Source organism: Nicotiana attenuata, chromosome 12 (assembly GCF_001879085.1).
Source record: "Nicotiana attenuata strain UT chromosome 12, NIATTr2, whole genome shotgun sequence".
NCBI lineage: Eukaryota > Viridiplantae > Streptophyta > Magnoliopsida > Solanales > Solanaceae > Nicotiana > Nicotiana attenuata.
Window position 1 is genome coordinate 44900339 of NC_032000.1, and position 24203 is coordinate 44924541.

At 36.4% G+C, this 24203-nt stretch overlaps 2 protein-coding genes across 2 annotated transcripts; one reads left to right on the forward strand and one right to left on the reverse strand.

Moving 5' to 3' along the window:
• On the forward strand, positions 11407-12756 carry LOC109236083 (acetyl-CoA-benzylalcohol acetyltransferase-like). The gene has a single exon (XM_019402306.1). The coding sequence runs from the start codon at positions 11407-11409 to the stop codon at positions 12754-12756; it is 1350 nt and encodes a 449-aa protein (XP_019257851.1).
• Positions 21031-22657, reverse strand: LOC109235639 (acetyl-CoA-benzylalcohol acetyltransferase-like). The gene has a single exon (XM_019401819.1). It carries the CDS (start codon positions 22576-22578, stop codon positions 21214-21216), a length of 1365 nt encoding a protein of 454 aa, XP_019257364.1. The 5' UTR covers positions 22579-22657; the 3' UTR covers positions 21031-21213.

Consider the following 24203-nt stretch of genomic DNA (forward strand, 5'->3'; position numbering starts at 1 on the left):
ACGGAAGTATCACGGCGATCCATCCCACGTGTTAGACTTCAGTACTGTCCAGTTGGACAAGGACTTGTCATATGAGGAGGAGCCGGTAGCCATTCTAGACCGGCAGGTTCGTCAGTTGAGATTGAAGAGTTTCCCTTCTGTTCGTGTTCAGTGGAGAGGTCAACCTGTTATGGCATCGACCTGGGAGTCCGAGTCCGATATGCGGAGCCGTTATCCCCATCTTTTCTCCGACTTAGTTACTTTCTTCTTATGTCCGTTCGAGGACGAACGATTATTTTAGAGGTGGAGAATGTGATGACCCGAAAGGTCATCACTTGTTTTACAAATAAATCCTGTGCTCCGATGCCTAAAAAATCTCCTTTTTGTATCACCTCGAATTGCGTGCGTAGTCCGGGCGTATATCCGGAAAGCCGTTATGTGAAAATCTGTGAAAAATAGTAAATTTTGCTTCTAATATGAATTGGAGTTGACTTCGGTCAACATTTTGGGTAAACGGACCCGGACCCGTGATTTGACGGTCCCAGAGGGTCCGTAGGAAAATATGGGACTTGGGCGTATGCCCGGAATCGAATTCTGATGTCCCAAGCCCGAGAAATAAATTTTTAAAGAAAATTATTTTCTGAAATATATATGAGTTTTTGGAAATTTGAATGTTGAAATTGATGGTATCGGGCCCGTATCATGGTTCCGGAACCCGATACAGATCTTATATGGCATTTAGATTGAGCCTGTAAAATTTGGTAAGAAACGGAAGTCGTTTGATGTGATTCGGACCCGTAGTTGTGAAATTTGATACTTTGGGAGTTTTGAGATTTTTCCTTGATTTCTATGCTAAATTCGTTATAAATGATGTTATTTTGGCGATTTGATCGCACGAATAAGTCTATAGGATGCTTTTGAGGTTGTGTACATGTTTGGTTTGGAGCCCCGAGGGCTCGGGTGAGTTTCGGATAGGCGTCGGATTGTTTTTGGACGTAAAAATCTGGTGTTTTTGCTCTTTGCTGGTATCTGAGTTTTTACTCCATGCGAACACGTGGTAACCCACGCGAACGCACTGAACAAATTGGGAGGGGGGAAGGTTTGCACTATGCGATCGCATAGAATCAGGTGCGAACGCGGAGCCTTAGGAGTTCACTCTACGCGAACGCACCCGGGCTGTCGCGAACGTATAGAATAGGAGAGGGGCTGGGGGCTGGGTAGTTGTAACCTTATCCGAACGAAGACCTTAGCTCAGCGTAGGTCTAGTTAGTCAACCCTACGCGAACGCGGCCAAAGGCACGCGAACGCAGTGAATAAATGCCCAGTTATTTTAAAACAGTAGCAAAACGGGATTTCTTCAAAGCCTAATAACTTTTTCACTTAAACTCAAACTTGGGCGATTTTTGAAGAGGGATTTCACCACAAAACCATAGGTATGTGGTCTTAGACTCGTTTTCCTCAATTTCCATTAACACCCATTAGATTTCTAGGCCTAAATCATGTTCTTAAGGGTAGAAAATTGGGGATTTGGGTAGAGTTAGGGCTTTTTGATTAATTGGGATTTAGACCTCGTTTTGTGGTCGGATTTCGAAACTAATTGCATATTTGGGCTCGTGGGTGAATGGGTGATCGGATTTTTGTCCGAACCTCGTGTTTTGACCAAGCGGGCCCGGGGTCGATTTTTGACTTTTTGGGGAAAATGATAGAAAACCTATAATTTAGCATTGGGATTGAATTATTTAGCATTTATTGATGTTGTTAAATTAATTTGGACTAGATACAAGTAATTTGGAGGCGAATTCTAAAGGAAAAACGGTGTTTGAGGCTTGAGTTGGCCATGGAAGTTCGAGGTAAGTGTTTGGTCTAACCTTAGCTTTAGGGATTAGGAGCTGTGTCTTAATTGCTATGTGTTAACTGTGGAGTACGACGTATAGGCATGGTGACAAGTATCTATACGTCGGTGTCAAGCATACCCGTGAGTCTTGTATTGTAATTGTTATGACTCTGTTGTGGTTTACGTGCTTCATATGAGGATTATCATTATTGTTCCCTTGCCGGGATGTTGGTGTTATATTACTGTTCCCTTGCCGGGATGTTGGTGTTATATTACTGATCCCTTGCCGGGAGGTTGATGTTATATTACTTTTCCCTTGCCGGGATGTTGTTGTTATATTGTTGTTCCCTTGCCGGGATGTTGTTGTTATATTATTGTTCCCTTGCAGGGATATTGTTGTTATATTATTGTTTCCTTGCTAAGATTCTTTTATGATTGGTGTTGAAATATGAAATGGGAGCGGGTTGCACACCTGCAACGGTAATATATGAAATGGGAGCGGGTTGCACTCCTGCAACGATAATATATGAAATGGGAGCGGGTTGCACGCCTGCAACGGTAATATATGAAATGGGAGCGGGTTACACGCCTGCAGCGGTACTATATGAAATAGGAGCGGGTTGCACGCCTGCAACTATAATATATGAAATGGGAGCGGGTTGCACGGCGGCAACGGTTCTATATGACATGGGAGCGGGCTGCACGCCTGCAACGGTACTATATGAAATGGGAGCGGGTTGCACGCCTGCAACAGTATTATATGAAATGGGATCGGGTTACACGCCTGCAACGGTTTTACATGTGTACTTGTTCCTTATTTCCTTATCTTTTGCTGGTAATGTATTTATGGCGTTCCTTACATTTCTCTATTGGTATTATGTTATTATTTGTTACTCCCCGCAGCATGTTTCCCCCGCCCAACTTTAGCTGTAATTATCTGCTTTTATTTTCCGTTGTATATGATTTAGCTGCACAGGTTTATTTGGTAGTGTGGTCCTAGCCTCATCACTACTTCGTCGAGGTTAGGCTAGGCACTTACCAGCACATGGGGTCGGTTGTGCTGATACTACACTCTGCACTGTGTGCAGATACTGATACCGGAGCGTTTGGACCGCAGTGAGGGTGCTGTCTTTAGTTCATTCAAGCGACCCGAGGTAGTCCTGCAGGCATCCGTAGGCCTTGGCGTCTCCTTCTATCTTTCTCTACTGTTTCTTCTATGTATTTCTGAGACAGTTTGTATTTGTTCTTCGGACCCTTTATTTGTAGTACTCTTTGACAGTCTGCGAAATTGTGACACCAAATTCTGGGTAGTATAGTACTTCAGATTATGTAGCAATGTTTGGTTAAAATATTAAGTTTTCGTCTTCCGCATTTCTTGTTATTTAATTTATTCCGCTGTTAAATCACTTATTACTTTGAATTGTTGAACATGCTTAATAAAAAGGGTAATGAATTTATAATACTCGGTGTCGCGCCGCCTTTTTTCCCTCCTCGCGGGGGGAGATCCAGGTTCCGACATTTCATGGGGGGTAATAACTCATTTTCTTTTGGGAATCGGGTATTTGAAGAGTCGCCACCTAACGGATTGCGGTGCGTTAGGGAACCTAGAGCGATTAACTCTTAGACTAGTTTGCATTACCAAAGATTAGGGTAAGGGCTCGAAATAACCTCGAGGGGAAGGTATTAGGCACCCCCATTAGTCCACAACTGTGGGTCCCGGCCGAACTCATACTTACGAATTAGTCCATTAACAAAACAAACAGTTGAAGCAAATAATTGCAAGTAGAACATGTTGGGCATTGTATAACTCAAATAATAAGACAAGAATTTTAACAAGTTGTGTGCGTAAAAAGGGAAAGTAAAGTTTCCAAGTAAAGAGAATTTGGGAGGGGGAGGGGGCTCCTAGGTTGGTTAACCTATAGGATCACATCAGTACAACGCCCGGTAATCACTCCTTAGAAAGGGGCTACGCGTGGCATTAACGCACCGGTCATCATATCCATATCTACCCTTCCCTTTCCCTTAGTAGTCATTCAAAGCGAGTGTTGGTCAGCGATCTCTATTGCGTGCTGCTACCCGTCCCTTCTTAATGGTCCTGGAGGGATTTAGGACCTCTACCTATAGGTGGTTCTAGGCAAACCCCCTAAGGTTTAAAGGTAAAAATACTAAGGCGACAAGCAATAGCACATAGGACACTTAGCAAACAAGAACAGGAATGAGCAAATAAGAGGCTCAGTTTACCTCTACAAATAAGGCATGTAAACAGAACGACTCAAACCCAAATAAGGGCATTTTGTTAAATAGTATCCTAAGGCAGGATGTCTAAATGAATATACAACAGACAAGCAATTTATTATTTATAATGTCAGAAGTAAAGCCCTGTCAGTTACACACTGATTTTTTAAAGCCTACTTAATCAGAAGAACATTAAGTCACAGAAACGGTTTCAGAGTTGCAAGATTCGAAAACATCCTATAGGCCTGCCTATGCGCGGAATACAGATGACTACATTTTATATGGTGAAACAAGGTAGGTTTTTAAAACGGACCTTTTTAATCCCTATAGGCATGCTGTCTAATGATAGATTAAAGCAGTTTTGAAAGAAATCGTTTCAGGAAAATAAACCATTAATTAAACCAGTTTCGAAGTGAACTGAACGTGGACTGGATTGATTTATTTAAACTAGTTTAGATCGACAGGCAGAATTTCTGGTGTTGTTCCCTATAGGCATGATATCTAGTTGTTTAATACTGATTTTAGAAAACTTGCAGGCATGATGACAAATTAAAAACACATGTAAACACTTGTTATAATAGAAGCCGGGTTAAATTATATCCTATAGGCATGGCATCTACTTGTGAAACTGATTTCAAGACTTATAAACATGATTTCTATTATGGAATCACTTGAAACCTATAGTCATGATTTCTAGCATGGTGAGACAAACATGACAAGATGTAAAGTCCTGCAGGCATGGTTTCTACCCGTATTACCCCACAAATATGTAGCTATCCACCCCTTTTCACTAATTTCCCAATATTTGTTTACAAATTATTACAGACCATATAAATGAATTACATGAGTGAATAAGAAAATAAGAAGTTATTCTATAGGGAGCCTTCAGTTAGGCCCAGGTTTCCAAAGCCTCCAATAGCCTCAAATGCCCAAATTCCATAGACAATGTCACAGTCCAGGTGCATCAAAGATCCCAAAGGATCTCAAGGATCCCGGGCAGTGCTTACACCTAGACTTGGTAACCAAATTGAATAAGTGCAGGGTGGAAGGGCCATCCTCAGGGTGCCAGAGTTCAGAGGGTTCTCAAAAGGATCCCAAGGCAGTACACACACTGGAGGGGGCAGAACTTAGGGACTTAAGAATAGAGTGAGAGTGCTTGACATAGTTTTGAAAGGGTTTTAGTAAGAAAACGGTGTTAAAGAGACTTGTTTGAAATAGTTTGTGGAGTAAAAGAGGGAATCATGCAATAGAACAACTTTAAAAAGACAGAGTTACATGATCAAGCAACAATAAATCAAACAGTGAGTCTAAAACCACATCAGTAATATTCACAGGACCAAAACAGGAGAAAAGAAGCTACACACAAGGGTGATGGGGATTGGGGACACATAGAACACATGATTGTAAACACATAACAAGCAAGGTCTTAGGAATTAGTACAGACATGCTCAGACACAACTGATCAAATATGGTCACAGAACCAGCAATGCTTAAGGGGGTTTAGTATAGGATCCATATGATTTAAGACCAATCCCAGAACCATACAAGTCAGGAGTGCAGACCAGAAACCAGATAGTACAAAATAGGGTATATAAAGGGGGTAACATGCTCATACCGATCCTAAGGAAGGGGGGTTCATAATATGCTAATTATGTAATCATATTTGCTGCAAGTTTCACAGCAAAACCATAAGTAGAAGCAAACTAGAAACAGGATGAACTGAAGCAATAAAAGAACCATATTGTTGTTGGAACTTGAATTGAAACTAGAACATACCAGTAAAGAGGACAGTAAACAAAAGTGAAGGAGTAGGAGAGCACAATATTTTAGCCTTGGCTTGCAGCCGGCTAACTTAGAATAGGAGCAAGTAGCACAAAGAGAGAGAGCGGAAGTTTAAGTGTGAGAGAGAGAGAGCTTTTTGAACCAAAGTGTTCGTGTGTTTGTGTTAATGAGAGAGTATGTATATATAGTAGTTCGAAACTAGGTAAAATAAGGTAAAAATTATAGTAGCATAGTAATTATGGAACTCAGAATCAATTAGAGCAAAATCAGGACAAGTACTCCCTTAAGTTAAGGGAATTAATTCAAACGGTAAGAACAAGTAATAATTAAGGAAAGAAATCAATGTAGGACTGATAAGGAAATATTCAAATTCAGTAAGCATAGGGTAAGCAATTAGGGCTAAGTTCAGAAAACTCCAATTAAGGAAATAGTTCAGTAAGAATAAAGTACCACAGCGGACAAGGTAGGCGAATCAGTTAATTTGAATAGAAGAGGTGGATATTGAAGGTTTAAAGGAAGGTCTTTCAATCAAACCCAAAAATAGGGAATCCAGAATCAATCAAGAGGGAGTCACGGTTCGGTATTCAGCATATAAATAGAGTAAGAGCAATCAGACACAACAAACATGCAGGTTAAACAGTATTGATAGAAAGAAGCAAGTCTGAACAATCAAGATGAACATAATCATATATAGGTGGTATAATTTAGGCTAAAAGCTCAGTAAGAACACATTCGAGGCAAGGTAATCACAGAAACTTAAACAAGAACCGAGTAGTCATGCTAACACACAGAACCAAACAAAGAAAATCTAGAAAAATTAGTGCTTTTAACATAGGCGAGTTGAAAAAGCAGTAAGATCATAGAATCAGTCGAAATATGCAAGAGATAGAAGTTCAAACATAAAGAATCAGTTTAAACAAAATTTTATAAGAAGTTCCGAAAACCCTAATTTTAGAAGAAAGCGAAAACACTTTGAAATCGATGATTCTTGTAAAAGGAATTCAAGAACAGTGCAAAACATCAAAGAAACAGACTCGAATCATTTTAAAATCGTACAGATCTAGGAGATGTAGGCAGAAATTAGGATTTCAGAAGAAACCCAAAGAGAGGTGAAAGAACCTGTCTAGAATCCCAAAGATCGTGACAAATACAGTGTGATTTTGCTCGAAATCACACCGGAGTAGCCAAGAACAACCAAATAGCAAACCCTAGATGCAACTTGGCGTGGCCCAGGGCCCTTGAAAACCTTAGAGAAGGCAAGCATAGCATTAGAGGGGCCATTGGAGGCTTAGGAGTTGAAGGGAGATCACCGGAGAAGACCGGAGAAGATGGTCGGCGGTTGAAGGAGCTAGGGTTAGGTTGAGTGGTTGAGAGAGGAGAGGAGATGAGAGAATACAGAGGCCGCGGTCTCTGAGTAATGAGCTAGGGTTAGGGGTCCTTTGGGATAAAAAAGGAATGAACGGACGAGGGCCGTTGATCTTTTAGATCAACGGCCAGTTTTTGACTGGTTTTGGCATAAATATAGAATTTAAATCACTAAATCACCACAACAATAATTTGAGGGGTAATTATCGGGGATTTTATGAGCAAAAGGGAAAGAAATAAATTAATTTAAAACCTTAAAAATACAGAAAAATTATAAAAGCCTTGTGCATGCTTATATGTGCATGTATATGCTATTTTGAAGGTATTTATGCATATAGAAAAATATAGGGAAAATTGGGTATCAACACTCGGGTTGCTTAACTTTCACGAGTATGCGCCATCACGACTCCCGAGGGTGGAAAATCCGGGTCGTGACACCATAACTCTGAAATATTTTTTCCCACTGAATTCATATCTAAGCTAGCCGACATATTTTCTTTAATTTCTTAGTTTTCGACTCTAGATTAGTTGTAGTTAATAATCTTTAGAAAAGTGCTTGAACAAATTAATTGTCTTAGTTTAATTTAGTAATATTTAACCACAAGTTTTTGTGGGTACGATATATAGGCTTAGAATCCTATATTACGTACAACCACATACATTTGCGTGTGCGTTTGGGAGCAACAAATTTTTGGCGCCATTGCTGGGGCTTTAAAAATTAACTGTTTATCTAGATTAAACTTTTCTTTTTGTTTATTTAAGTACTATTTTTTATTTTTTTATTTACTATTTATTGTATTCTTACTGACATGTCATATTTGAATAAAAAATTATGGTCTGATAAGTATTCTTGTTTTGTTGATCCATGTCCGCATTGCAAAGGACCTCACTTCTGGCAACATTGTCAATATATTCCCAAGGGTGAGTTGTGTGCACCATCTCAATTTTGTGTTGTTTGTGAGGGCAATTGGAAAAGTTGTCCTAAGTGTTGTTATCCTATTCCAATCCCTTCTTATGATGATTCTAATCATTCTTGTGAGATTAACAAGAGTAAAAAATTGGATGATGTGGAACATGAGGTTCGCATTCTCGATATACACAAGCAATTATTAGAGGAATATGGAGGTCTACATGAGAAAACTATAAATGAAGTGAGACACTTTATAGATATATGTAATTTGGTCATAGCGGGGCGGTGACTATGGTTCCTTAGGTCGTATTTGATGTCCGGGACAAATATTAGGCGATCTGGTTCCAGCTCCATCCCACGGCGACCAATTTGGCTGTTCTATTCGTGACTTGCCCGATATGTGAGTCGAATTTTATGTGATTCCCAGTTTGAAAAATAATTTTAGGCTTTCTTTGATCTTTTTGAGCTTAATGTTTATCACATAGTAAAAACTATCCCTATTTAACCCTTTTGAGCCTATTGACTTTTATTTGGCATCCACATTATGAGCTGATACCTTTTTCTTAATTGATATTATTTTGATCCTGTTACCTTTGAAAGCACTTTAATTGTGAATGAGCGCTAGAAGAAGTAAGGACTAAGTGTGGGATGGCTTTCCAGTGGAACCAATAAAAAAAAAAGAAAGGTGCACTTATTTTGTAAAATAATACACCTCTAGCGGAATTCAAAATAAAAAAGAAGAAAGAAAAATCTAAAAAAAAAAGAGAAGGGAAAATATATGTGACTAAATTGTTGTCTTGTTCTTGCTAGTGGGATATAAAGTAAAGTAGTGCCTAAAGAAAGAGGGAATAATTTTGGGGAGTGATCTTGTTTGTGAAATTGAAGTGGATTGAAGAATTTGCGCTTAAAGTTTATTATGTGATGTGTTAAAGTGCTTAGGAGGGTGAACCACTAATCCTAAATATATCCAACCCGTCCCTTAGCCCACATTTCAATCATATAAGGTCCTAATTGATTTTAGATCGAGTGAGCCTACATTAGTGGAGATTTACATTATGGGCAAGCCTATGGTACCTTTTGCATGCATGCGACTTTTTTGTGAGAGTGAGATGTTTTCCTTGATAGATGTGAGTCCTTAAATTATATTTGATCATGAGATTCGAATGTGTGGATTCAACTTACTCTCTTGTTCTTGTTATAAGGGCACATGATTTCACGAGGGATAGGTAATGTTATTAGATTTCTCTGTGATGTTGGGTGTTCAAACCATGAGTGATTGTGATATTGAGTCGGCTTTTAAGGCTAGGATTGTTATGAGCACGTTCCCTTTGTTGTGAATATTTATGAAGAATGGCATAAGTAAAGGGAAGTGTAAGTGATTGCATATGCTACAATTTAATTGTTGTTATCAACCATAGTCAAGGGTAGAGTGTATGATTGAAGAATTGAATTGCTCCTCCCTAGTTGAGATGTACGTTGTTGGGGTGTAGTGTATAGTTCCATTGCTCGAGGGAGAGCAAGAGTTTAAGTGTGGGGTGTTGATATTCGGGTTTAACTTTATAGATTATTAGTTCTAGAGTTGTGGGTGCTACATGAACGTTGTAGTTTGAATTTTGAATTGTTCGAATTATTTTATCATATTGGTTTATTTATTCAATCTTGCACTTAATTGTTTGATTGCTTGATCACCAAGTGAATACTATCTACGAATCTAGGATTGAACTCGGGAGAGGAAATTCTAGATTGCATATAAGATTGAGTAGAGCAAGATCTTAACCTGAACTATGGGGAATGGATTTGCAGTTAGGATAGAGATATACCTAATCGCCTTGCTTGGTTATTATACGGGAATTAGCAATGCGTTCTTGTTAATCCTAATTCGAAAGGAATATAGGCGCTTGGTTAGCTTGAAAAGGCGAGTAGTAATTCGGGAGAATACTACGTGTAATATTAACCTTGTCAATCAATAAATCAGATAAAATAATTAGACAATTTAAGTGGAAGACTCGACGGGATTGTTAGCTAACCTATAACTCTGGAATATTTTCTTCCATTGAATTCGTCCCTAAGCTAGCCGACGTATTTTCTTTAATTTCTTAGTTTTCGACTCTAGATTAGTTGTAATTAATAATCTTTAGAAAAATACTTGAATAGATCAATTGTCTTAGTTTAATTTAGTAAATAGTTAATCACAATTCCCTATGGGTACAATATCTGGACTTACAATTTTATATTACTTTTACGACCACGTATATTTGCGTGTGCGTTTGGGAGCAACATCCACCGGTATGAGTACGAAAGGAAAGTCACCATTATATATCTACCAATCTTGTAAGCTCAAGTTCGTTACTGAAAAGGTGTGTGCGCGCGCGCTTGAAAACTTTACTTATTTATTTTTTATTCTAATATATATATATATTCTAATATATATATATATATATATATATATATATATATTAGATAATTCATTTTTGTTTTTTATTTATGAATAAGTTTTAATTGAGTAATCAATGTTGTTGATCGTTTGTTCATGGAATATTCACAAAGAGATGAAAGACAAGTACTATTTTTTTCAAAGCCGCCGAAGTGTTCAAAAGACATTCTTCCTTTTCATAGAGATCGAATACATCCCAAAGAAATCCGCATTATCCTATGTTCGAGAAATACAATGCTTAAACCCTCGAATAATGGAGAATAATTCAAAGAGAAGAATCAAGAGAGCAAACAAAGTTATGCCCACAAAGATTCACCAATAAAATTATATTTCATTAAATAAAATAAAAAATAAAAAAAACTAAGGGGAGAATATATTTGTAACATACCGTAACTTTGCCATGCCATAAATACCAAATCCAAACTTGTTTATGGTGTGATTTTGCATTCTTCAAATTAAAAAACATACCAAACATAGAGGATTACTATTCTGATACACAATCTACATACCAGGTGGTCCCTACAATATATTATAGAAACTCATTAAACTGCTAATGTCCTATTACAGAAGTTTATTTATATCATTTCCAATTTTTCCTTAGTTAAAAGGCTTATTTTGGACTACTTTCAAATTCAGATCTAATTTTTTGGCTACAAATGTTAAAAAAAAAATAAAAATTATTTGTATGCATATATGCCTGTACTATAGGAAATTCAAGATCCTGATTACATAATTTTGTCAAGATATTAATTCTTATTTAACCAACCTGGAATTTCCCCTATATAAAGGTATGTCATAAGCTACTGAAATATATGATTTTGAGCCTCCTTCACTCATCTTTTCTTCATTTACCAAATTAAATTAAACATGGAATCTGGCCTACAAATCGAAATCATTTCCACAAAACTCATAAAACCATCTTCACCAACTCCAAAACACCTTCAAAATTACAAGTTATCATTCTTCGATCAATTAGCTGAAAGGGAACATATGCCTCTTGTACTTTTCTATCCTCGTGACAACAGTTGTATCATCGAATATGACAAGTTCGATGAAAAACTCGAACAATCACTGTCCAGGATTTTAACTCATGTTTACCCTACATCGGGAAGGTTATCAAATGATCACCTCTCAATAAATTGCCTAGATCAAGGCGTTACATTTACAAAAGCCAAGGTCAATTGTCAATTCGACGATTTTATCAACCAGGTGAAAAAAAATCTTAATCTCGCTATGTTTTTAATTCCAAAAGGTATCAAAGATTTGAGCGACACTGATTTTGACATCACTTCACTTGTTGTTGCACAAGTAACAGAATTCCAATGTGGTGGTTTAGCACTATCTGTTAGTGCATCACATCCTGTTATGGATGGATTTAGTAATTTTAAATTTGTTTATGAGTGGGCTAAAGTGTGTAAATTTGGGATTCCGGCTGATGAAATTAATTTCCTAAGCTTTAATTTTGGTGATATTTTTCCAGCAAGAGATTTATCGAGTATTTTCCCGCCTCGTGTTTATCCAAAAAAATGGGATGAAAAATTCGTTGGTAAAAGGTTTTTTATTGATGAAATTACTATGTCAGGGCTCAGAGAAAATTTAACAAGTGCTATAGATTCAGGAGAATTGAGTTTTAAACCTTCAAGAGTTGAGATAATTACAGCAATTTTATGGAGGACTTTAATTCGTGTTTCTGAAGTAAAACATGGATATCTAAGGCCATCTTTAGTGTACTTCCCAGTGAATTTGCGCGGTAAAATTTCGTTACCTCTAAAAGAGAACGCGTTTGGGAATTTTGTAATTGATTCTCCTATATTATTCGTACCGGGAGAGAATAATAAAATGGAGTTGCATGATTTTGTAACATTGATTAGGAGTTCAGTGCAAAAAACTATTGCCGCTTGTGCTAAAGGTTCAGCTGATCACATTGTTGTGGCCGTGGCGAATATATATAAAGAATATTTTTTATCACAAGAATGGGGTACTGACAATGATGAAGTTGATAAATGCATAATTTCGAGTTTGTGCAAATTTCCTATACACGAAGCTGATTTTGGTTGGGAAAAGCCGAATTTGATGCATTTCGGATTGCGAGATTATCATACTTGTTGGATGTATGATGCAGAATGTGGAAGCATTTGTGTTCAAGTGGACTTGAAGGAATCTTATATGAAACTATTTGAATGTGACAATGATATCAAGACTTTTACTAAGTTTTAATTAGTTGTTCTAAGAGTTTTCTTTAATTTTGAATGTTTTGTTTTTGATCATCTTATCCAGTTTGGAACAGAGTATTTTTATTTAATTGAGTTATTCTTTTCTTTAATCTCATTCATTTAAGTTTTTTTTAGATCTCAATGTTACTTTTTGGTCATTTTGAATCTCAATATGCAAAATTACTTGCCAAAGAAAAAGATAACGCTAAATGAGATATTCAAGCATCAGAATTAAAATATAATTTTCACATTTTAAGTTGACACTAAAAATTACTTGGGTGTAATCTTAGTAGTGCAATTGATTATTGAATGACTGCATAAATTTTTATTTTGTCGGTGAGGGTTCGAGATTGCATCTTGTAATTCCTTCCCCATTTCCCCTTTCCCTCACCCAACCCAACAAAAAAATAAAAAAAGAATTACAGAAGAAAAAGAGAACAATATGAAATGCAATCAAGTTTTGGAATCTAAAACATTTTAGGTTGACTGTTAAAATTACTTAACAAAAAACAATATTCAAATTTCGAGATCAAATTATACCAGTCATTTTGGAATCTAAATAAAATTATTCACATTTTAAGTTGACTGTTAAAATTACTTACCAAAAAACAATATTAAAATATTCAAATATCGAAATCAGATTATACTGGTCACGTTTTAAGTAGATTATAAAAACTACTTACTAAGGAAAAGGAAAAAATATGAGATATTCAACTTTTCGATTTTATGTATTATTCACGTCTTAAGTTGAATGTAAAAACTACTTACTAAAAGAAAAAGAGAAAAATATAAGGATCTAAATATATAATTCACATTTTAAATTGACTATGAAAACTGCTACCACGGAGAAGGAGAATAATATAAGAGATCGTGTTTTGAAATTTAATTACACTTTAAGTTGACTGTTAGAATTACTTATAAAAAATAATATTAAAAAGTATTCAAATTTTGAAATCAATTATACTAGTCACATTTTAAGTACGTACGCTACAAAAATTACTTACCAAGAAAAAAGGAAACAATATAAGAGAGATTCAACGTTTCGGATCTATATATTATTCACGTCTTAAATTCAATATAAAACTACTTAAGAAAAAACAAAAATTTAAGCGATATTCAAGTTTTTAGAATTTAAACATATAATTCACATTTTAAAGTTACTATGAAAATTGCTTAGTAAAGTAAAGGAGAATAATATAAGAGATATTCATGTTTTGAAATCTAAATACATTATTCATCTTTTAATTTTACTGTGAAAATACTTATCAAGGAAAAAGAGAACAATATAAGATATACTCAAAATTTGGGATCTAAATAGAGAATAAGATTTAATATCTTGACAAAATTATGTTATCAATTTTGGATTTCACATTATACAGACATATACGCATAAATTTTAATCTTTTTACTATGATAAGTAGTTTTTGTTGGGTGTGCGAATAAAGTCCCACATTGGTAGTTGAAAAGATTGGGAGTCTACATATAAGGTGCAGGGATATCTTAATGGTGTGAAGCCTTTTGGGATATCTAAGATCATTGGATCAAAGCGATGGAAGATGAGATGAAGTCACTCCATGAGAATGGCACATATGAGTTAGTGAAATTGCCGAAAGGTAAGAGAGCTTTATCTAACAAATAGGATTGGAAACCAAAAGAGAATAGGATTAGGCCATTGGGCCTTTGGCTGGACAACATGGGCATGTGCCCAACAAACTCCCCCTCCAGCCAAGGGGCCAAATGTGTCTTCAAGTAGAGGATCTATTGACAGTCTTCATGCCTGCCAATTTTCTACAAAATTCATGTTTATCTGCAACCACCGCCTTTGTCAGCATATCCGAAGGATTTTCATCAGTGTGTATCTTCTCAACCTCAAATAATTTCTCTTCCACGGCCATTCTTATCCAATGATACTTTCTATTTATATGTTTGGTCTTAGAATGAAAAGTGGAGTGCTTGGTGAGACAGATAGCATTCTGATTATCACAAAATAAGATGTACCGTGGCTGCTCAAAGCCAAGATCATTAATAAACTCCTTCATCCATAATAGTTCTTTGGCACCTTCTGTTTCTTGGGAGGACAACAAGAGTGGGTTTTGAGAGAGCTTTCATCAAGAGAGAAGAGAGAAAAAAAGTATTTGTTTTGCTGCAGATTTTTATTCCGATCAGCCAACTTCAAATCATATTTTCCGATTCGTTAACCGTTGGATCGGGCTAAAATTTTGACTGAGTGTTCATAACATCTTGGTCTTGGATTTGAACGGTGGAGATTGGATTTGGATGCTCGTAGAATCTGATTTCAAGCCTCGAACAGCAGCTTCATTTTGTGGATTATACTCTTTCTTCAATTGATTAATTGTTGCTCTTGTTGCTATTGTTGCTCTGTGTTTGGCCCTTGTTGTTTAGCCAATTTGGAGAACTTTTGTAACCCTCTTATTGTTATAGTAGAACTTTTTGGATCTTTGTGATCCCGTAGTTTTTACCTTCGATTTGAAGGGTTTTCCACGTTAAAATTTGGTGTTCTTTATCTTCTTTATTTTCGGATTTGCCTCATCCTCGACATAACAGTGGTATCAGAGCGAGGTTCAAGACAGATTCATCTTGGCGAGTTCAGTTCTAGCTACAACATATTTGACGATAATCGTGATTTTTTGTCTGAGAAATTTGACCGGAGTACTACGCACGTTGAGATAAACTTTGTGGCGGAGATCTGGAGATGCGACCTGTTGAAGGCTATGTGAAGAAGGTGGATCAAGTTTATTTTGTCAGAAAATTCAGGCCAAGGGGGAGAATTGTTAGGTGTTTGCCATAATTTTCTTACCATATTTGGTTTTCCTATCTCTTGAAGGAAAAGGGCAATATAATTACCTTAACTGGGTTTTCCTTTTTTGTAAAAGGAAATTATAAATCTCCAATATTTGGCTAGTCCTTTTTCTTGTAGGAAAAGGTTTGGACTTCTATAAATTGAGGATCCTTCCTTCACATTCAGTAGCATCCACAATGTAGCCGTATGGGGTTTGAGAGTCGTGTTTAGGGGGAGAACTTTACGGGACAAGTGTTAGTGTGTCACTTGTGTTTGCCTCTTCGTGAGGTTGTTCTCTCGATATTTTGTACTCTCTTTTATTATAGTGGATTGCACATCTCCGTCATGGACGTAGGTCAGTTGACCGAACCACGTTAAATGTTTGTGTCTCTTTTGGTAGATTTCTCTTTGTTGTGTGATTTATCGTCGTTCAACGTTTGCTTTGCTAGATTCCGCATGACACCTGATTTTTTCGATCCTACCTGTGGTATCAGAGCCAGGGTTATTTATCCGGGTTATTACGGAATGGAGGCGAATATGAGCAAGATGGTATGTTTAAATGGGAGAAATTATAATGTTTGGAGAAGCAAGATGAAAGACTTGTTGTTCGTGAAGAAGATGCATCTACCCGTTTCTTCAGCTCATAAACCCGAGAGTATATCCGATGAAGATTGGGATTTCGAGCCCAACAACTGGTATCAGAGCCCAGGTTCAGCGGAACGAGTATGGAGATGGCGGAGTGATGGTGCAGGGCGGTGCACACACAAGAAGAAGCTAGTTGCGGGCTTCGATTGCCATAATACTCTAACGATGTAGGTGGCACACAGTGAATCTCGGAAATTGACCCGTGGATCATGGTAGTGGGCCACGTGGAACTTAGTTCGAGGGGGAGATTGTTGGGTGTGCGAACAAAGTCCCACATTGGTAGCTGAAAAGATTGGGAGTCTACATATAAGGTGTAGGGATATCTTAATGGTGTGAGGCCTTTTGGGGAAAACCATGCGGGCTTGGCCCAAAGCGGACAATATCACACTATGAGTGTCATTGGGCCGTTTAAGCCCAACAGTTTTTACCATTTGAGGCCAAAAAATTAGATCTGAATTTGAAAGTATCCCAAAAATTAGATATATCAAAATTGTCTATAACCTTGTAATAGTTCTCTCTTTTCCTTAATTCCATATATTTTTACCACATCAAAAATGGGTAGCCTTTGTGTTAATTTGAGTGACCAAATTCAAGTTGAAATCATTTCCAAGAAGCTTATAAAACCATCCTCTCCAACTCCTAATCACCTTCAAAATTTTAAGTTATCTTTTTTTGACCAAATAGCTGAGAAAACACATATGCCTCTTGTTCTTTTTTATCCACATAACCCTATCAACTCTTCCTACACCATTAATTATATGGTACAACAACTCGAAGAATCACTTTCTAGGGTTTTGACTCACGTTTATCCAGTTGCTGGGAGATTTTCTGAAAGTAAACGTTCAATTAATTGTCAAGATCAAGATGTAACATTCATAAAAGCCAACGTCAATTATCAAATGGATGATTTTCTCCAACAAACACGTACTAATTTCGACCTGCAATTGCATTTTTGGCCACAAGGAATTAAGGATGTGGACGCGACTAATTTGTTCACCATACCAATTATGGTTGTACAAATTACAATTTTTCAATGTGGTGGATTCGTGTTATCTATGAGTACTGCACACCCTGCTATCGATGGATGGACAAGTTTTACGTTCATTTATGAGTGGTCTAAGTGTGTAAATATGGAATTCCAGCTGAAAATATCATGAGCTTTAATTTGGTTACATTTTTGGACCAAGAGATATATCCAAGATTTTTAAGCCTTCTGCTATTTTCACTGGAAAACGTCTAGACACTAAATTGGTGGCCAAAAAGTTTGTTATAGATGAAGTCTCTTAATTAAAACTCAGAGATAAATTAACAAATTGTAACAATTCAGGTGTTTTAAGTTTTAAACCTTCACGAGTTGAGATGATCACAGCAATTTTATGGAGGGCTCTACTTCGCGCTTCACATGCAATAACAGGGAAATGGAAGCCATCATTAATGTCATTTCCATTGAATTTACGCGGTAAGCTTAAATATCCTGAAGCATTAAAAAAATCAATAGGCTTAGGGTAGCCAATTACTTCATACAGGAAGGTGCATGCCAGGGGTCAGAGAAACATAGTCACATTGGGGCACACTAGAAGGGGATACTAAGGGGGTATATAGCATGCGACAAAGAAGACATTGAAGTAGACATGTTAATTGCAGGTTGAACAACAAAACCGTATATATAAGCATATTAGAAACATGACAAATTGAAGTAATAGGAGAAGCATATTGTTTTGGGACTTTGAATTAAAATCAGAACATACCAGTAAGGGGATAGTAAACACAAAGTGAAAGAGAACCCAGTAGTTAGCCTTGGCTTGCAGCCGTCTGACTTTAAACAGTAGTAACACAAAAGAGAGCAGAAAGCTTTAGTGTGAAAGAGAGAGTTTTTTGAACCAATGTCTCGTGTGTTTGTGTTAATGAGAGAGTAGGTAAAAGTAAAATTTTGCACGTAAGTATTTGCACCTTATCTTTTTCCTTTCTCAAAAATGATTCTCATGTATACTCGTGCATACTTTTTCAGCAACTATGGAAGTTTTTGAGGAGATCCCTAACTTCCATGTTTGGGTAGAAAAGTTGCTATCTGTTGCCCCTATGGGGAAAAGATCTTGGAAGTATCTCTCACAGAGATTTGGGTGGAAAGTTAAGACACACGGTACTTTTTCCAGCTTAGTCTTTTTCTTTTTCTCTTTTGCTAACTTTAGAGGTTCTTACCATGACTCTTTTCCTTTGTTAGGATTTCCTATTCACGGTGTTAGTCCTGCTTCTGTTTCATCTGCAAGACTTACAGTGAGTCTTGCTCAAGAAAGATTTTTGAGCTCTTCTTCAAAGAGGAAGGTTGATGGAGCCCGTGGCTCTGAGGGAGAAGAAGAACCAGAGGAGGGTTCTTTAGTTCATAGACCTCGAGTTAGGAGGCGCATTATTTTCGACGATGAAACTACCTCTCCATCAAGATCTGTTCCTCCCAGGCCTTTAGATGAACCAGAAAATGCTCCATTACTGATTTCTGATGAAGAAGTGAATGATCCCCCCTGCTTCTGCTGAGCAGCTGTTTGTCCATGGCTTCAAAAGTGAAGAAGCCTTCGATCTCGTTTATGAGGAGTTTTCCCTTACCTCTTTTTCACAGTCAATCCCCGATTATCCTCAAGTCCCCTTACCTGAAGTTGCTGCTGATGCTCCCCTCGTGACTGCTTTTACTTCATCTGCTATTTCAACCGCTACCACTCCTCACATGGAAGTTGATCCCTCCAGTAGCAAGAAGGCTATGAAGAAAATTGTTGTTGAGGTTCCTGAAGGTGGGAACTTATTGAAGAAGTCGGGCCAAGCCGACGTGTGGTTGAAGCCTTTACTAGGCCCCATGAAGAAGGCAAAGTTGGAGAGTCACAGTTCATTGACTTGGATGAATGATATTGTTCATTCATCTCTGAAGGTTCGAGTTTTCATTTTACTCCTTCTTTCTTCCCTTTTCATTCTATTAATAACCTCTTTTCTTCATTTATAGATCAACTTAATAGGCACAGAACTCAAAAAAAGAATCGTCCATGCTGACCAACAAATTGTTGATTATCGTACCGAAGCTGACAATTGGAAAGAGCAATTTGAAGGTCTTCAACCGGAGAAGGAAGTGTTGGCAGAGGAGAAGGATGCCTTAGAGCAACAAATGCATGTGATCGCCGCTGCATTAGCAATTGAATAAGCTTCTTCAAGCCAAGTTGGTAAGGATAAGGATATCCTTGAGTCCTCATTTGCTGAGTAGCTTTCAAAGGCAACCGAGGAGATAAGGAGTTTGAGGGAACTCCTTAACCAGAAAGAAGCTTATTCAGGAGAGTTGGTTCAAATACTTACTCAAACTCAAGAAGACCTCAGTGCCTCTACTGATAAGGTTAAGTTCATGGAAAGTTCCCTTACTCCTTTAAAGATAGCTTTTGATGCTTCTAAAACAGAGAAGGAGGAGTTGATAACTGAAATTGATCAGTGGGAGAAAGACTATGAGGCTCTCGAGGATAAGATGTCACGTCAGCTGAAGCTACGTCACAATAATTAACAATTGTCTGCACTGTCTCTCTGATCAATATTATAAAGTCTTGTAACTCCATATTGCTCACTTTTGGTTCAAATGTTATAGGAATTTCAATTATGAAATTCCCAAAAGGTGGGGAGGTAACGATGATTTTGAGGAATTTACGTGCTCGAGTTTGTGTAGATTTCATATGCAAGAAGCAGATTTTGGATGGGGGAATCCAAGTTTAATACATTTTGGATCAAGACATAATCAAGTGTTTTTGTTGTATTATACACAATGTGGTACTAGTATTGCTGTGCAAATGGATCTAAAGGAAAATTACATGGACTTAATTGAACGTGACCAAGATTTCCTTGCTTTTACTAAGATTTAGGTTTTTGTTAGAGCTTCTATAAGTTTGATCCAAGAGGATGTGAATTTGATTTTTAATAAATTATTTTATTTACGTCAGTTTTTTGTGAAATCTTGTTATTATTGTTCGTTAAAGAGGTATTTAAGAGATCCATACACCTTATATATAGGCGTCCAATCTTTTCAGCTACTAATGTGGGACTTTGTTCGTTCACCAAACAATCTCCCCCTTGAACTAAGTTCCATGTGGCTCACTACCAACTAGCTTCTTTTTGTGTATGCGTCTCCAACCGAGTCTGGCACCATCACTCTGCCATCGCCATACTCATCCCGTTGAACATGAGCTCCAATACCAGTTGTTGGGCTAAAATGGCTTAAAAATACTCTTAACATGGTATGATATTGTCCGTTTTGGACCAAGCTCACACGGTTTTCCCAAAAGGTCTCACACCATTAAGAGATCTCTACATTTTATATATAGGCTCCTAATCTTTTCAACTGTTATTATGGGACTTTGTTCACATACCCCATATTTTTAATGAAAATGGAACAGAAAAATAGTAAATAAATATTGTTATGATAATGCAAGAATAAGTTTGGAGATTAAATCCCCAGATGATACCAATCAAGCGACCCCTTTGTCTACTAAGAAAAAGCTATTGTACATTTGTCCTTTGCACACAAAATAAATAGACGTACAAAAGGTTTCAATCAAAAGAGCCCCAATTTTCTTTTTTTTGTTTTTTTGTTTTAGGAATTTCAATTCACACTAGTTAGGTAAAGTAAGAGGGTAAAGCGTTCAATTCCCTACCAAAAAGTTTTACATTCTTAAAGTTTAAAGTCGAGACCTCTATATTCTTAAAGTTTAAAGTCGAGACCTCTATTTAAAGATGAATGAATACCACATTAAGAATTTCTAAAATACAAATCCTATAATAAAATAAGCCAATTAATATAAATGTGATAATGTTGAGGAGGATAGAAAATTTGCACAACATGCTCATTATTTATATATTATATATATGGAATTCAAGTCTACTTGAAATAGCTAGAGAAGAGTATTTAATCTAATGTTTAGAGGCTAACAAATATAGAAAATGCAACTTACCAAAATTCAAAAAGAAAAAGAACCCAAATGATAAAACTCTTATAAGAACCTAAAACTTAAAGAAATGCTTGATATCTTGGTCACATTCAAATAAGTGCATGTTATTTTCCTTCAAATCCACCTGCACACAAATCCCATTGCCACATTCTGCATCATATAACCAACAATACTGATTATGTCTTGATCCAAAATGCATTAAACATGGTTTTCCCCAACCAAAATCAGCTTCTTGTATAGGAAACCTACACAAACTTGAACTTGTAAACATGTCAACTTTTTCATTTCCTCCCCATTCTTGCGCGAGGAAACTCTCATTATATATATTTGCTAGTGCAGAAACTACGTCGTCTGGTGAATTTTTGTCACAAGCAGTAATAGTTTTAGTCACCGTATCCCTGATCAATTTTACAAAGTTGTGCAACTCCATGTTGGGGATCTCCTCAGGTACAAATTTTACCGGAGCATCAATTACAAGATTTCCAAAAGATTTTTCTACTTGGGGTAAAGAAATCAGCTTAGTACGCAAATTTATTGGAATGCCCATTATAGAACGTCTCAAATGCCCGTGTTGTTTCTCTGAAGCGCGTATTAAAGCCCTCCATAAGAGCGCTATAATCATTTCAACTCTTGAGGGCTTAAAGCATAAAGCTCCAGAATCCGTTGATTTTGTTAATTCTTCTCTGAGTCTTGAAATAGAATCTTGGTTAATGTATAACTTCTTGGCAACTAGTTTAGCATCCATACGATTTTCCTGGGGGACACGAGGCAAGAGAATTTTCGATACATCTCTTGGTGGGAAAATCTTAGCCAAATTAAAGCTCAAAAACTTGATTTTCTCTGTAGGAATCCCCAATTTGCACACTTTTGACCACTCGTGAACCAATGTAAAAGTTGTGAAACCATCCATCGCGGTATGTGCATGGCTCATAGATAGAGCCATGCCACCGCAATTGAATTTTGTGACTTGCACAATGGTAATTGGTGTGATGAACAAATTAGTTTCATCAACATCCCAAGTATCTTGAGGCCAACAAGATAAGGCAAGATTGACATCTTTGTGTGCTTTCTCAAGAAAGTCATTGAGCTTACAATTTACCTTGGCTTTAATAAATTTAACCCCTTGATCGAGGCAGTTAATCGAGGAGTTATCCTCAGTAAATCTACCAGCAACTGGGTAAACATGGGTTAATATTCTAGATAAAGATTGCTCGAGTTGTTCTTCAGCTGTAGTATTCTTATTGGTATTGTTGTCGCTAGGAGGATAGAAAAGAACAAGAGGTAAATGTGCCTCATCAGCTATTTGATCAAAGAAAGATAGTTTGTAATTTTGAAGTTGATTTGGAGTTGGTGAAGATGGTTTTATCAACTTTGTTGACAAGATTTCAACTTCCATGGTTTCTTTTTGGAAAATCATGGTAGGATAATATGGAAAATGGGAAAGCAAATTAAAGATTTGAAAAAGTTAGAGGTACTTGAATATATGTCATCAACATCTTGTATCTTCCCCTTTATATAGGAAAAGCTATGGGTTTTGCCAACCCTAGGAGCCCGAAATTTACAGAAGAGGATTTAAAAAAAAAATTATAAATATTATATTTGAGATTTGAACTCGTGATTTGAAGCAATTGTTAACACACTTTCCTAATTAATTAGAATTTTTCTTATGTCAAGGAAATTTAACCGTTTATATATAGAGTTTAAATTATATAAATCGTCAGTATAAAGAATTTTACATTATCATGTCATTGTTGCTTGTTATAGCATGTAACTTGTCATGTCTCCCCCGCTCCCCTTCTTTTTTTTTAAAAAAAAAAAAGAGGCTCATTTGTAGAAACTCTTTGAGAAACCTGTTGTGTAAAACTGGAAAAATTACACTCATTTTTTACTCTATATATTTGCACAATACTCCAATTTTTCACTAAAGTAAATTCAATTGAATGCCCTTGCGCCTTAATTTAACTCCGAAACCTAAAAAAACGTGTTTTATTTATATTGAAAAAGGTGACTTATAAGCATGCGTATCACAAAAAGTAACATTGGTACGCCATTAATAAAAGTTAAATATGTATCTTACCAGAAAATAGAATTTTGACTTATCAAAAAAAGAAATAATTGAATTTAATGCTAAGCAAAGACGTGTCAAAGATAGGTATCCCTTGTTGAATTACTAATGATAAAAATCATCTCTAAAATAATTGCTACAAAAACTCTATTCAAAACATCAAAAATCTAACTCGAAGTTAGCTTTTTTATTAGATGTTTACCAGGCTTTGCTAGGGAGTATTTCAATAAGATTTCTCGTTGTAAATCCGAATTAGTCGAGGCCTAAAACAAGAATCGATCAACGAATGAAAAATCAAAAAAAAATTGTATTACCAAAATTCTCATCACTGAACTACTTAAGTGGTTATTAATTTGATAAGGGGGTAGAACATCATACTAATAGCTGATAACGGAGTAAAAAATCTTATACTAATATTAAAAGCTCTCTATTAGTAATATTTGAGTGTTATGTGTATGGTCAGAGAATCTTAGTAGCTTAGTTGGTTGGTTAATTGAATTTTTACTTTATTGATAAGGTTAGATTCTCCACGTTATAATTCTCTCGCCATTTTTTCCTTTCCCTACTCTAAAATAATTAAAAAAAAATTGTGTATGGATCTACCACGCCTTTCACGTGCTTATAATGATATCCACAAAAAGGATTGTTCATATCCTTGTTTTATATGATTGACGGATTCTATGTCTCTCACTAATCAAATTTTAATATCTATCTTCTTCTTTTTTCAAAATGGGAATGGGCTAAGGTTTTATGTGATATTTTTTTTATTAGTTCATATAAAAATAAAATATTTTTATATTTAAATCTTTCAGTTTATCCTTAATGAATAATATCATGGCAAGTTTAAGACTATACTTTTCAGATATTTTTTAATTCTTTCTTATATAGACTCTGAATTCAATCCGCCACATAAAAGTGGATAAAGTCAATAAAGACATTGCTGCGCTGAAATGGTCCAAAGATACTATCACTAAAAA

Bases quoted from the DNA above. Each gene is read 5' to 3' on its own strand.
- LOC109236083 (XM_019402306.1), top strand. From the start codon at position 11,407: ATGGAATCTGGCCTACAAATCGAAATCATTTCCACAAAACTCATAAAA.
- LOC109235639 (XM_019401819.1), bottom strand. From the start codon at position 22,578: ATGATTTTCCAAAAAGAAACCATGGAAGTTGAAATCTTGTCAACAAAG.